Below are 15,076 nucleotides of genomic sequence, written 5' to 3'. Positions count from 1 at the left end.
TATTGGTTGTCACTGCTTATCTAGTGAGAGTGATAGAACAAAGGTTAAGAAACTAATGGATACCAACTAATATTCCTGCCAAAATGGCCACCCCAAGAAACCTCATCAAATGCATCTGTGAAATAATTTGTAAAAGTATTTCGTTGTAGTGTCTTCTCTGTTTTGCCTCAGAATTTGGTCCCAATTTTTCCTATAACAGTCGATTCAATGGTAGGACTGAGGCTTTGCGAGAACATTTATTTACACAATGGCTGTTTTCAACAAATCAAACTATTGTCCTATTTTATACTTGAGTAGATTCAAGTTTATCAGGGATCTGTAAAACCGGCTCCCCCCGGATGCAAAAGAAGAATGAAAAAAGCAATTTTATAAGAGGCTGTGTGAATATATTCATAGGATATCTTTACAAAGACAAATTTCCTGCCTGTAGTGAGCGCTGATCAACGGTATAGCAAGTCGATCAACAATAGCATAGACTATGCAGTCAGCAGAAAAACAAGCACTTGTTCATTTGTCAGCAGACTAAACCACCAGTACTGTATTAGAGTATTTCTAAAATATATCAATTTTCTGTTTCTGCATTATCTAAAGAAAATGTGCTCCAACGCAGCGTGCACCACATGTCTATTACCTAGAGAGAATCACAGAGGTTATACCAGACATCCCTGCACTCTCTGGCTGGAACTTGTCATCACAAGCCCATCAAGAGCTCCTGATGGATACCAGCCAGCAGAACATTAATGATGAGCAAGTAGTATTCGATCGAATACCTCGCCGACATAGGAATGCGTGTAAGTGGCGAACACCAAGGGGGGTTAAACGCATCGAATATTGGTGTTCGGCCGATTACACGCATTCCTATGCCGGCGAGGTATTTGATCGAATACTACTCGCTCATCACTAAAGAACATCAATACATTAGTCTAGTATGCTAGCCTATCAGCTTCTTCTTACCATCCAAAAGTGAATACTTTATAGTGTTGGGCTTTCCTCGGTCTCCATCAAAAGCAATCACAGTAAGTATTTCGGATCCCTAGTAAAATAAAATAATAAATAATTATTAAGTATCAAAATCAGAATTGTTTCGACTACTTATTTAATAACCTTTATGAACTTGATGGTCTAGTTACAAATGACCTTTCATGTCTCAAACCCCTGAAGTGTTAAATACCTTTAAGGTGCATTCACACGGAGTAATAGCATAGTTTGACAGTACTTGCAAAGTGGATGGGATTCTGGCTAATCCCATCCACACATTGCAGAAAAATATCCACAGCAGTCATGCAACAATTTCAAAAACTGTTGTGTTTTTGCAAATTGCAGTATGTCAATTATACCTATGGAAATACCTTCATATAAAGTCAATTTTTTCTCAGTATGACAATGCTGCTAATACTGCAATTCAATACTGCAATACAAATGAGACTTTCCACCTATAAATTTACAAAGAAAACTTTAGCATATCTGCATCTACATACATGTGGCCATTCCCAAACCCAAGCCGATCTAAAAAAAATGTTTTTATAAAACTAATAGTGCTCAAAACTAGGGGAAAATATAAGAACTCTTACCAGTATGGTGTCCTCATAGACATACCCATAGTATGGCGTTCCGACAAACACTGGCGGCGAGTCTTGTATGTCTTCAACATGAATGGTCACTGTTGTAGTCGATGTGAATACTTGGTACTTGCCACGTAGTTTGCCACCACCATCCTTTAAGAGACAGTACAAAGAACATGGCACATACAGACGGGTCATTTTAATTATTAGTAAATAATAGAGATGAGCGAGTAGTATTCGACCGAATACCTGGCTCCCATAGGAATGCGTGTAAGCGACCGAACACCAATGGGTTCAACGCATCGAATATTCACTGCGCTTAACCCCACATATCCTTGAATAGAAATGAAAGCAGAATATCCATAATTCAATATCCTTATCCTCACAGCCCCTTCCAGACTTAAAGGGATCTTATCTTTCAAACACATTTTTTTCTGAGTAACATGTCGAAATAGCCTTAAGAAAGGCTATTCTTCTCCTACCTTTCGTTGTCTTCTCTGTGCCGCCGTTCCGTAGGAATCCCGGTTTTTAACAGTTTGAAAATAAGTTCTCTTGCAGCACTGGGGGCGGGCCCGAGCGCTCAAACAGCAATGGGGGTGACCCCAATGCTACAAGAGAACTCTCTCCAGCGCCGCCTCAATCTTCATCAGCAGCGTCCTCTTCATCCTCTTCTTCCGGTGAAGGTTTCAGACTTCTAGGCCTCAGGCTGAGCAGACTGCGCATGCCCACAGACCATGAGAAAATGAGAAAACAATACTGTGTAAGCGGCCATTTTCTTGTGCCCTGTGGGCATGAGCAGTCTGCTCTGCCTGAGGCCTAGAAGTCTGAAACCTGCACCAGTTGAAGAGGACGTTGCTGATGAAGATGGAGGCGGCGCTGGAAACAGTTCTCTCACAGCATTGGGGACGCCCCCAGTGCTGTTTGAGTGCTGGGGCCCGCCCCCAGTGCTGTGAGAGAACTCATTTGCATACTGTTAAAAAACAGGATTCCTATGGAACGGCGGCGCGGAGTACACAACGAAGGGTAGGAGAAGAATAGCCTTAAGAAAAGGCTATTCCGACATGTTACTCCGTAAAAAAAAAAAAAAAACCTTTGTATGATAGGATCCCTTTAACTAGAATTCACACTCGGAGATGTTTCCGAGCTCCCAGTTATTCCCTCCTTTCACAGTACATTCATTTTGGTCTTTCTTTCTGTGATATTACCACCTCCTAATGCACATCATTTAACACACAAGGTCAATGCACATGTCACATGGGGTAGGGGCAATACAATTTACAGTAAATCTCTGAAGCTTGTTTATACGTCTTCGATTATTGTGTTTTTCTTATTGCAGACAGTCAGTCGTGGAAAGATTAGCTGTGGGTGCAGAGGAAGGGAGGTGAGAAGTGCGTCAAGTGGCGTAGTATCTGCGGAATCGCATCTTGTGACAGGTACGTGAAGTCACATGCTGTTAATACTTTACATTCTAATGCTCACTTTAGGTGTAAGTATTATTTTAACACATTTACCCCATTTTATTATTGAAAGGACCCCTGTTTGACCTTTGTCATCATATCAGACTAGAAATTCTATGGGGAGACAGAATTAGCTCTCTCACTAGACTTACTTCGCAGCACGCTGAAGTAGAATGCAACAATTTTATTAATAAATGAATAATAATTATGATAACAAAATTAGTAACACGTTTTCAGCTGTCCATGTGCCAGAACATCAACTCTATGCTAGTAGATATATACTGTAATTAGGCCAATTTCTGGAGTATACTGTAGTAAATTTTTTGGGCACATTCCTACTTATTCTGTCCCTTTTAACCCCTTCCTGATATACGTCGTACGAGTACGGCAAATGCCGGGTGTTTAAGTATGGCGGCCGCTCGGAGTCAGGCGGCCAGCATGGCCGCCGGGTATTTGCTGTTTTAAACAGCAGATACCCAGCGCTAATGTCCACATTAACCCTTCTGGCGCTTCAGTCAAAGCTGACCGAGGTGCAATTTTACCGGCGGCGCCATTTTGCCATTGATAGCTGGCAGCCGGAGGAATCTCCGGGGACGGCATCACGTTGGCACGACAGCTGGGAGCCTAGTGAGGGCTCCCAGGCTGGCCTGTACTTTATTTCTATTGCAGGCTACTCTATGTAACCTGCAATAGAAATGCAGTTATTTTGCAATGCATTAGCATTGTAATGCATTGCATTAGTGATCAGACCGGCTGGGGTTCAAGACTCCTAGGGGGTCTAATAAATGCATAAAAAAAATGTAAACATAATATAAAAAAATAAAATGTTCAAATCACCCCGTTTCCCTAGAACACATATAAAAGTACTTAAAGAGGACCTTTCACCACTTGGGCACGTGTAGTTTTATATACCTCTAGAAAGCCGACAGTATTGGGGCAATTGAACACTGAAACCAATGGTTGGCAGTGGTAGTTGTCTGCCAATACAGCACAACATAATCTGTACAGAGTTGTGTCCCACCATGTGAATGGAGCAGTGGTCAGGACGGACACTTACCGCCCTATTCATTTTAATGGTAGTGCAGGAGAAAGCCAAATTCTGCACTTCCATTGAAATTAATGGAGCAGTGCACATCCATGCTAACCATCGCTCTATACAAAACGGGGGAACAAAACTCCCCCATCCTCCTTATATTTGGTTGTCTCATAGGTCGGACACCCACAGATCTGCAAGTTGTTCTCATCCTATCAAGAGATAACTTGTTAATATGGGAAAACCCTTCTAATAAATGAATTACAAATGTGTTAATAAAATTAAGTACGCACCTTGGCTAGGACTGTGACAAAATGTGTTCTCGATTTTTCAAAGTCCAATGACACCCCGGGTTTGATACGAAGAACACCGCTATGACGATCAACTGTGAATTTAGAGCTATGGGAGTCCTGAAAATAAAGGTGTTATAGATGTCGTAAATGATCTTTAAATAGAGTGTTGTATTTGCTCGGGACACGTGGCTGAAAATAGCTCGACATAGCTCACTGCTTCATCTACAGTAAGTACAAGTAAGAAGTTCTAATCTCCCTTGCTACAAGCTGCTTAACTAACTGGCAGTTCTACGGTCCAAGGAAAAAAAAAACTAAAAATTTGAAAAAAATACATAAAAACTAAAAATAGGCTGCAACTAGGGTTGAGCGATCGGGATCGGAAAAGATTGGATTCTGATCGGAGATCGAGTAAATTTCACGATCGCGATCGGAATTCCGACCTGATCTTTTCCAGTGGGATCGAAGTTGGAGATTATTTCAAGATCGGCTCAATCCTCAAGTAACTTTTCCCATAGAGAAGCATTGACTAGGGTTGAGGATCAGGATCAGAAAAGAAACCAAAAAACACAGGGAAGAGCACAGATAAACACTCCTTATCTGAGCAGTGCTTCTAATGGTGGCTGTCACTGTTATAAAACAAGTAGGGTTGAGCAATTGGGATCAGAAAAGCTCAGATCCTGATCAGCGATCGAGCAAATTTCACGATTGTGATGGGCTGGAAAATGATCGGAAATTGGATTCTGAAATCTCAAGATCGGCTCAACCTTAAAAGTGACTTCTCCATAGAGAAGCATTGACTAGGGTAGAGCGATCAGGAAAGATCGGATCCTGATCGGCGATTGAGCAAATTTCACAATCGGCTGGAAAATGATCAGAAATTGGTTTTTAAAATCGATCCTGAAAACTCAAGATTGACTCAACCCTAAAAACAAGCTAAAACAGCGGGCCTATACAGTTCTATAAACCTCTCTAGGTCTAAAGATGGCAGCTGTGGTGTCCTTCAAAGGTGTTGGGGCATCAGTCCCTCCACCATAGAACACTAGCAGTATATTGAACCAGCCCTAGCTGTCTTAAAAAGGACAACTGTTCTATCTCTATACAGGAACCTGTCCCTGGCCTTGAAAAGGACAAGATTGATGTCTATTTCTCTTCCCAATGCATTTCCTCCTAGCTGGGCTCATCAGGGAATATGTAATTTAGAAATCAGGCTCAGCATAACCAGAGATACAGTCATTGTCATAGCTCTGGTGTATTTCTTATGCTCCAGAGCTCATGTACACTCCCCGACAGTCAGTGAGAAGGGTCCATCCTGCTTTACCAGGTCCTTAAGGGGTGGGGCTTAGCACAACACCAACCTATGTTATTGAGGGTGTGCGCCACTTGCTCAGTGCATCATGTAGTTAAAAGCGCTTTATCATTGGGAAAAGTCATTTTTAGCTAAGCACATACTTGCATAACCTTTAGAAAGGCTATTTCACATGTGCCTTTTGTATGTAAATCGCCTCAGTAGTTTTTGAATGAGACCGCTTTTATTCATATGCTAATTAGTCTCCAGAGAGCACAGGAAGTTTTCAGCGAGCACTCGTCTCTGTGCTGTCTATGAGAGCAGTAGCCTGTGCTGTACACACAGGAGAGAGAGGAGTGCTCGCTGAGACTTCCAGTGTTCGCTGGAGGCTAATTAGCATATGTATAAAAACGGGCTCATTCAAAAACTACTGAGACGATTAGCATACAAAAGGTAGGCATGGAATAGCCTTTCTACGGCCTATGCAAGGATGTGCTTAGTTAAAACTGAATTTTCCCAATGATAGAGCCCCTTTAAAATGACACGATATCCACGTCACAATGGGTTGGATTGAAGGCTCCGCAAAGTCCCTGCAATAGGATGAAAATCTCTACCAGTTAGGAACTGCTGTAGGTTTCTATGATAACTCCTGTCACCCTACACACAATGTGGCTAGCGAGGCATGGATTGGGGCTTGTGGCACACCTTAGCCACAAAAGAGCATTGCACCAAATGTGCACTACAATATCATCCAACTAAGCCAGAAAACTGATATAGAGAAATTGATGAATTTCCCCCATTGAATTCCTATGTAAATGTTCATGAATATGTTTAATTGGAAACCCGAGTGATGGAATAATGTAACGGGACCTTAAAGTGTTCTAAAGTATATAGAGGAACATTAATGCCCACTGCTTTATGTACCATAAAATACAGAATGCCTCCAATTCAGACTTGTATGAAATACAAAATAATCCCACATACTTTGAAATACATTGGAATACATTGTTCCCAAAACAGCCAAAAATTACGTGATTTATATCTGATATTAATACAAAAAACCCCAGAAACAATGTTGTTAGGATAAACCAAGGTACTAAACATTTAGACTATACAACGGCTTACTACAGCTTAAAGGATTTTTCATTTCAGCAATCTAGTAGGGTTACAAGATACTGGAATTATGGCGTCCCTATAGAAGGTGTTGTTTTATTCACAGTAATACATTTTATTTTCAGAACAGGTGTTGTAGACTTGGTGACACGAGACGCAGCTATAGTTCAAAATTACATTAGGTGCAAAGAAAAGGAACCTGTAAAATATCAGCTGATAAAGCCCCGGGGCTTCATGTCCCCCTATCAAGGCTGAATTATTGGATTGTCAACACATAGTCAGCTCCATCGAGAGACACAGGTAAAGTGGAATGCAGAGCTCAACAGTAGCAATGTATACAGTGTACATCCATGTTGTCCAAGAACAGATACAGATGACTTATCTTTAGGTAGGCCATCAATATCATATCAGTGATAAACTGGACCAACCCTTTATCATTGGAAATCTACCATTCGTTGCTACTGCAGCAATTGAGTGACTCAGCTGATCGGTGGAGATACCAGGTGATCTATCTCAATAATCGTAGGAACAGGTCATCTAAATCTACCAGCTATGTATGGCCGGCTTAGGGTAAGTTCACACAGAGATTTTTGGTCAGGAGTTTGAGGCCGTAACCGCCTCAAAATCCTGACCAAAAAGACAGCTACCATTGGGAGCCGCTCAGGTCTTTTTTCGGGAGCCGTTTCTTCCGTCTCCCAGAAAAAAGAAGCGGGATGCTCATTCTTCAGGCCGTTTCGCCTCACGATTTGGCCTAAAGACACTCCATTTCACACCCCACTTCATTGGGCCTAATCTGGAGCTGAGTGTGCAACTGGATGCCGCTGCAGTGCACTGGCATTCAGTCGTGGCTTTTTAGTCCGGAACCTGAGGCGGCCTCCGCCACATGTTCCGGACCAAAAAACTCCATCTGAGCTTACCCTTAAAGGGAGTCTGTCAGCAAAAAAAGGGTTTTGAGCTAAACACAGCACGTTGTAGGGTTTGTTGTTAAATCTGCCTTTGTTATTCCAGTCCGCAAGCGTCAATGCGCAGTACACACTTTACTGCACTTACCGTAGAGTATGAGTAGGTTGTCATTCATCCTATGGGGGGGCGGACTTTGGAAGGAGTTAGGAGTGGTAATCTTCAGTACAGATAGAAACCCAAATTGCAGATTCCACCATCCTAAAGCCCTTCTTCGATCATTTGCAACAAATATCTCAGAAATGGAGCTACATTCCAAAATAACAAAGGCAGATTTGGAAACAGTGTCACAAGCCCTACAAGGTACTGTGTTAAGCTTATTTCCATCATTTGTGCTGACAGACTCCCCTGGAATTCTCCATTTACAAAGAATTTTGCTCCTTCTCTCAAGTGCTTAACAATACAATATTATCTTGGAGTCTACTATGTGTGAGAAGGAGAAATAAGTATTCCTGTTAGTATGTACAATATATACCCACTATGACTTCTGAAATTGTTGGAAACAAGGCAACAACCGATTTTTATAGTTAATGAAGTAGTTCATAAATAAAATATTAAATTACATAATAAACAAAGACAAACTATACGTCACAATCTCACAAAAAATGTACCTGTACTAAATATGTAATACTTCCGCCAGAACCTTTGTCTTTGTCTACTGCCTCTACCTGGAAAATGCTGCTTTCAGAAGGAGTGTCCTAGAAAACACAAAACACATTACATGCGATGGAATTAGCCTGGGAACAAAATCCTACAAATGCCCTTATTTTTGACTTTGTGTATTTCTGCCATGTTTCAAGCCCCCTTCCCTTACCTATTTACTGTTGACGTATGGGTGCCATTGTAGACAAGGTCATCAATAGAGTGGACTTATAATGATAACCCTTAGCTAAATCCCACCAAGAAAACTATGGATATTATGTAACCGTACCTCCAGAACATGCACAATATAAGGTGTATTCAGGAACTCTGGGCTCTCATCATTGGCGTCTGTTACCAGAATTCGGACCCTTTCCGATACCTGCAATAAGTTCATAAAAATGAAACATTACATAATGTCAAGGCTCTGAGAAATGCATAAGCATTTGTTGGGGGACTACAGGTATCTACTACCTGAATATGCTACCCTATGTAAGAGCAACATGTTATAAGGACAGGTTGCTCTCATATTAACTTATATAGCTGCAATAAGTTCATAAAAATGAAGTATTACATAATGTCAATGCTCTGAGATGTTATTTTTATCTTCAAGCACTGCATAAGCATTTGTTGATGGACTACAGGTATCTACCACCTGAATATGCTGCTCTATGTAAGAAGAACATGTTATAGAGACAAGTTGCTCTCATATTAACCTCTATAGCCCAAATATATTTTACCATTTAGCTAATAGGAGCTATCAGGGAATTCAATGGTTAACAGCGCATGCATGCAAATTGATCACACTCTAAAAATAGCAGTGTGAGCACCTTCTGTGATCAGAGCTAAGCAAGTCCTTAAAGGAACCCACATTTTATTATCTGTATGCAGTATGATATAGAGCAGGCGGGGCTGATTAGGTTGCTATACATAACTATGGGGAATAGATTCATTATAGCAACACGATGGCTCAGTGGTTAGCACTGCAGCCTTGCAGCGTTGGAGTCCTGGGTTTGGATCCCACCCGGAACAACATCTGCAAGGAGTTTGTATGTTCTACCCGTGTTTGCGTGGATTTCCTCCCATTCTACAAAGACATACTGATAGAAAAAAAAAAAGTACATTGTGATTCCTATATGGGGCTCACAATCTAAATTAAAAAATAATTAATATTTTTTTCCATTTAATCTTCTTGTCATTGAACAGAGTTCACCATTTGAGTGTGCATAGAGAAGTAGCTGTCAGTCATTAAGCTGTACTGCCCACGGTAAGGGGGAACAAAGACTTGTCGCTTTAAGGCTAAGGCCCTATGTTATGCTCCTTTTTTTTGTAGATTTTGGTTAGCTTTTTTGAGCCCATTTCTTTTGTAAGCACTCTTGGGTTTGGCCAAAAAAAAAAAAAAAAACCACAGCAAAACAAAGCAGCTTGATCGTCTCAGTGAATTTTTCTTGATTTATTTATAAGGCAGCATTATGCACTCTTACATCTACTAAGTGTTGGATTTTTTTTAATTTTTGCATAAGTAAGGTCAATACATGGCTGCTGCATGCAGTGGTTGGCTTCCTTGTTCCTGGGTCATGAAGAGAAGTCATTGGGATCATAAACAGAACAGGCAGTTCAGCCTGGCAGTCTTTTTATTGGTAAGGGCGGGTTCACACATGCGCCCGGTCTCTGCTTTGTAGGATTCTGTCTCCTGCTCAAGAAACTGGACAGGAGACAGAAACCGGCAGTCACTTTTCAAACCCATTGATTTGAATGGGTTTGCAAAGTGTCCGCCCGTGAGAGTCTTCTGGTCTCCACGGCAAAACCGTTTTTTTCTCAACTGGACACAAAGTCGGACATGCAGGACTTTGTGTCCGGTTAAAAAAAACTGTGGAGACCAGAAGACGCTCATGAGCGGATATTGACTGCCGGGTTTCTGTCTTCTGTCAGGGTTTCTCAGGCAAAAGACAGAAACCCACAAAGCGGAGATCGGGCACAGGTGTGAACCCGCCGTCAGTAAATCTACCCCCATTCAGTTTGGTACAAACACAGTACCATTTGTCTCTAAGACATGTGCTCGTAATACACTTATCCAAAACCGGCCTAAGCCTTTAGACTTACCTTGTTTATTCCATCTGAAATGCTGACAATTGCCTCGATCTCATCCTGTTTCTGTAAGTAGCAAAAAAAGATATGAAAATTTCGGATACACCATATACACTATACTCTACATCAACTTTAATAATGAAGAAATACCTAGGTAAGACAAAAATTATCCTTTTATTCTGTCAATAGTAACAAAAAATTGCAATAACAACTTTATTACAAGAGCAAGAAAAAATACCAAACTCAAAAGCCCCCAGCCTTGGATGTTCAAAGCGAATGTGTCATATGAGAATTACTTATTTGAAAAACAGATTTTGTTAAAGTATACATTTTTTTTATATTTTTCATGTCACTATTAAAGAAAAGCGAACAGTGAAATGTTCGAAGTTCGTTTCGAGTAGCCGCTCAATACTCAACTGTTCGATCCAATATCGAACCCCTCTATAGTCTATGGGGAATAAATACTCATTGTGGTGAAATCAGGGTGGATTCAGCCTCTAACCAGCAGAGTTTGCTGAAATCAGGGTGGATTCAACCTCTAACCAGCAGAGTTTGGGAAAATCAGGGTGGATTCAACCTCTAACCAGCAGAGTTTGGGGAAATCAGGATAGATTCAACCTCTAACCAGCAGAGTTTGGGGAAATCAGGGTGGATTCAGCCTCTAACCAGCAGAGTTTGGGAAAATCAGGGTGGATTCAGCCTCTAACCAGCAGAGTTTGGGAAAATCAGGGTGGATTCAGCCTCTAACCAGCAGAGTTTGGTGAAATCAGGATGGATTCAGCCTCTAACCAGCAGAGTTTGGGGAAATCAGGGTGGATTCAGCCTCTAGCCAGCATAGTTTGGTGAAATAAGGGTGGATTCAGCCTCTAACCAGCAGAGTTTGGGGAAATCAGGGTGGATTCAGCCTCTAACCAGCAGAGTTTGGGGAAATCAGGGTGGATTCAGCCTCTAGCCAGCATAGTTTGGTGAAATAAGGGTGGATTCAGCCTCTAACCAGCAGAGTTTGGGGAAATCAGGGTGGATTCAGCCTCTAGCCAGCAGAGTTTGGGGAAATCAGGGTGGATTCAGCCTCTAGCCAGCATAGTTTGGTGAAATCAGGATGGATTCAGCCTCTAACCAGTAGAGTTTTCTGAAATCAGGGTGGATTCAGCCTCTAACCAGCTGAGTTTGGTGAAATCAGGATGGATTCAGCCTCTAACCAGCAGAGTTTTCTGAAATCAGGGTGGATTCAGCCTCTAACCAGCAGAGTTTGGGGAAATAAGGGTGGATTCAGCCTCTAACCAGCAGAGTTTGGGGAAATCAGGGTGGATTCAGCCTCTAACCAGCAGAGTGTGGGGAAATCAGGGTGGATTGAGCCTAGAAGGATAAGAATTGTGCAACGCAGATGGTGGAGGAATATGAAGAGGAATTGTAGAGGTCGAGCGCAGACATGACAATTCATGTTGGGGTGCTTGACACTGGTGGGCACGAAAATGATTGGTGGCTGTTCATTTTGATGAAAGTGAGCCAGTCAGCACTCTCAGCTGACAGCCGGCTGCACTTATCCGTGATGATACCACCGGCTGCGCTGAAGACCCTTTCAGATAGCACGCTGGCGGCAGGACACGGCAGCACCTCCAAGGCGTATAGGGCAAGTTCAAACCACAGGTCCAACTTCGACACCCAATACACGTAGGGCGCAGAAGAATCGGAGAGGATAGGGCTGTGGTCGAACAGGTATTCCTGCAACATGCGCCTATACTTTTCCCGCCTAGTGACACTAGACCTCTCAGTGGCGGGAGTTTGGCGAGGGGGTGCCATTAAAGTGTCCCAGAGCTTAGACAGTGTACCCCTTGTGGGTGTGGACCGGACGGCACTTGTGGGCCTCATGGAGGAACTGTCCCCTCTCTGTCGCCAACGACACTTGATGGAAACATTTCCATCATGTTCTGCACCAATTGCTTGTGGCAGTCATTAATGCGATTGGCCCTTCCCTCTACCGGAATAAAAGAAGAGATGTTATTTTTATACGGGAGGTCAAGTATTGAAAATATCCAGTATTGGTTGCTCTCCATTACTTTGACTATGCGCTTGTCACTTGTAAAGCACCCCAACATGAAGTCAGCCATGTGTGCCAGAGTGTTACTTGGGATGACTTCGCTGCCCCCACCGGAAAGGTCACTCTCCAATTCCTCCTATTCCTCCTCCTCCTCCCTCTTGCCCCATCCGCGCTGCAAGAATGGGATGCATTGAACTTCCCCGGTAGCCTCCTGTGTCACAATCATATCATCTGCCACGTCTTCATCCTCCTCCTCCTCAGTCATTAAACCCTGTGAAGTGGACAGGTGTGTGGAACTACTCTCCTGCTGTGACAGTTCTGCTGCTCCTTGACTCCTCAGTGTGATCTGCGTAATCCCTGATGGTGATTCTTGCATCACACACAAGAGCGGGATTGTTACGCTCACTAGTGCGCCGTCACAGCTGACCCTCTTGGTGGTCTCCTCAAACCCCCGCAGGATTTCACATAGGTCCCCCATCCATAGCCACTCATGGTTAAGAAACTGAGGGAGCTGACTTTGTGGCACCCTAGGATTTTGGAGATGGTACTCCATCAAAGGTCTCTGCTGCTCAACCACTCTGCTCAACATATGATATGTTGAGTTCCAGCATGTGTGGACGTCGTACAACAGCCGGTGTTCGGGCAGATGTAGGCGTTGCTGGAGTTTTTTTGAGGCTAGCAGCGGCTACTGTAGACTTATGAAAGTGGGCGCACAAGTGCCGCACTTTCACCAGTAGCTCGTGCACATTTGCGTATGTCTTTAAAACACATTGAACCACTAGGTTAAAGAAGTGGGCCAGGCATGGAACGTGTTGGTGGTTGGCAAGCTCCAGAGCTGCTACCAGGTTCCTGCCTTATCAGACACGACCATGCCTGGGCCCAGGTGCAGCGGCTCAAACCATATTGCTGTCTCATCAAGGAGGGCATCCCTCACCTCGGAGGCAGTGTGCTGTCTGCCCCCCAAGCTGATGAGCTTCAGCACGGCCTTCTGACGTCTACCCACGTCAGTGCTGCAATGTTTCCAGCTCGTAGCTGGAGTCAATTTAACGGCAGCGGAGGAGGAGGAGCGTGTTGTTTCAGAGCCCCTGCCAGGAATGATAGGCGGGGAGACGAGGTACACCAGCCCAGTTTGTGACCCAGTCCCAGCCTCAACTACATTCACCCAGTGTGCCATCAGTGAAATGTAGCGTCCCTGTCCGCATGCACTTGTCCACGCGTCGGTGGTCAAGTGCACCTTTGTGCCAAGCGCGGAACTTAGGGCCCACCTGATGTTGAGTGACACGTGCTGGTGCAAGGCTGGGATGGCACACTGGGAGAAGTAGTGACGGCTAGGGTCGGCATAGCGAGCTGCCGCACTTGCCATCAGGTCCATGAAGGCCGGAGTTTTCACAAGCCGGAACGCCAACATCTCCTGGGCCAGGAGTTTGGAGATGTGCGCGTTCAAGGCTTGCGCATGTATATCCCACAGATTTTGTGTGGGTACACACCGTGACAACCTGGATGAAGTGTATATAGCCTGAGAATTAGAATGTATATCCCACTGATTTTTTTTGGGGTACACACCGCGACAACCTGGATGAAGCGGATATAGCCTGAGAATTAGAATGTATATCCCACTGTTTTTTGTGGGTACACACCGTGACAACCGGGATGAATCGTATATAGTGTATATTGGTTGAGAATCTCAGTGTATACCCCTTAGTTTCGGGGAAGAGGGGAACACACTGTTGAACCCTGGATTAAGCGTATATAGGGTATATGGGCATACAATTTCAGTGTATCCTACTTAGCATAATCCCCATCGCGGAAAGCTGGGTTGCGCAGATACAGCCTGGCTTAATTGCTATGAATCCCACTTTAGCATTGTGGGTAGACACTGTGCCAAGCTTGTTTGAGCTTCTGCCTTTAGTGTAGCTCTTAAAGGAGCTGTTGTGGTTCTTCTTCTTTGCTATTGCTGCCTAGCAGAATCTAAAACCTAACTAGCCCTCAGCAGATGTCTGTCTCTAACTAAGTGCAAGCTGCAAATGAATCGGAGATGATGCCGCCTGTTCATTTGAATCAAAGGTCACATGTCCTCGGCAGCCAATGGCTTTTTCCTAGTTTTTTCATGGCCTCCGTTGTCATAGTTCCTGCCCCACCTCCCCTGCGCTGTTATTGGTGCAGAAAAAGCGCCAGGGAAAGTGGGAGGGGAATCGAACTTTAAGTGCATTTGCAACGTGGTGTTTGTAATCGAATCGAACATTGCGTGATGTCCAATCGAACATGTACTCGATCGAACACTGTTCGCTCATCTCTAGTCACTATATTTTAAAAAATCTATCCAAACAATTGTCGCTCTATAGACTATACCTAACAATAAACTGACACTTTCCTAATCTGTAGGGGTTCTCTTAGCAGCTATCGCTTCATTTACATCACAGACAGTATTACAGAAGAAGATAACACCTCTGTAGATAACAGCCTATAACAGCCATCATTACATCCATTACTGCCTAATGAATGATGTCTCCCCCCTGCATAAGGCATTTGTAGAAAATTCTCTTATAGACCTCAATGAACTTCGAACCACAATCCACTTGGGAACTTATCGGTTTGCTAAGAAGCCACA

At 43.3% G+C, this 15,076-nt stretch overlaps 1 protein-coding gene across 2 annotated transcripts in view; it reads right to left on the bottom strand.

The window, feature by feature from the left end:
* CDHR1 (cadherin related family member 1) overlaps positions 1-15,076 on the bottom strand; it is a 50,349-nt gene that overhangs the window by 23,418 nt on the left and 11,855 nt on the right. For both annotated transcript variants that reach the window (XM_075257838.1, XM_075257837.1), the window contains exons 4-9: positions 10,446-10,496; positions 8,635-8,724; positions 8,315-8,401; positions 4,346-4,462; positions 1,572-1,715; positions 955-1,033 (exon numbers count right to left, since the gene is read on the bottom strand). In XM_075257838.1, the coding sequence (XP_075113939.1) occupies positions 955-1,033; positions 1,572-1,715; positions 4,346-4,462; positions 8,315-8,401; positions 8,635-8,724; positions 10,446-10,496 (568 nt within the window). The remainder of the gene's footprint in view (positions 1-954; positions 1,034-1,571; positions 1,716-4,345; positions 4,463-8,314; positions 8,402-8,634; positions 8,725-10,445; positions 10,497-15,076) is intronic.

Source organism: Leptodactylus fuscus, chromosome 10 (assembly GCF_031893055.1).
Source record: "Leptodactylus fuscus isolate aLepFus1 chromosome 10, aLepFus1.hap2, whole genome shotgun sequence".
Taxonomy (NCBI): Eukaryota; Metazoa; Chordata; class Amphibia; order Anura; family Leptodactylidae; genus Leptodactylus; species Leptodactylus fuscus.
The sequence above is the reverse complement of the archived record's forward strand: the minus strand, read 5'-3'. Positions and strand labels throughout refer to the sequence as shown.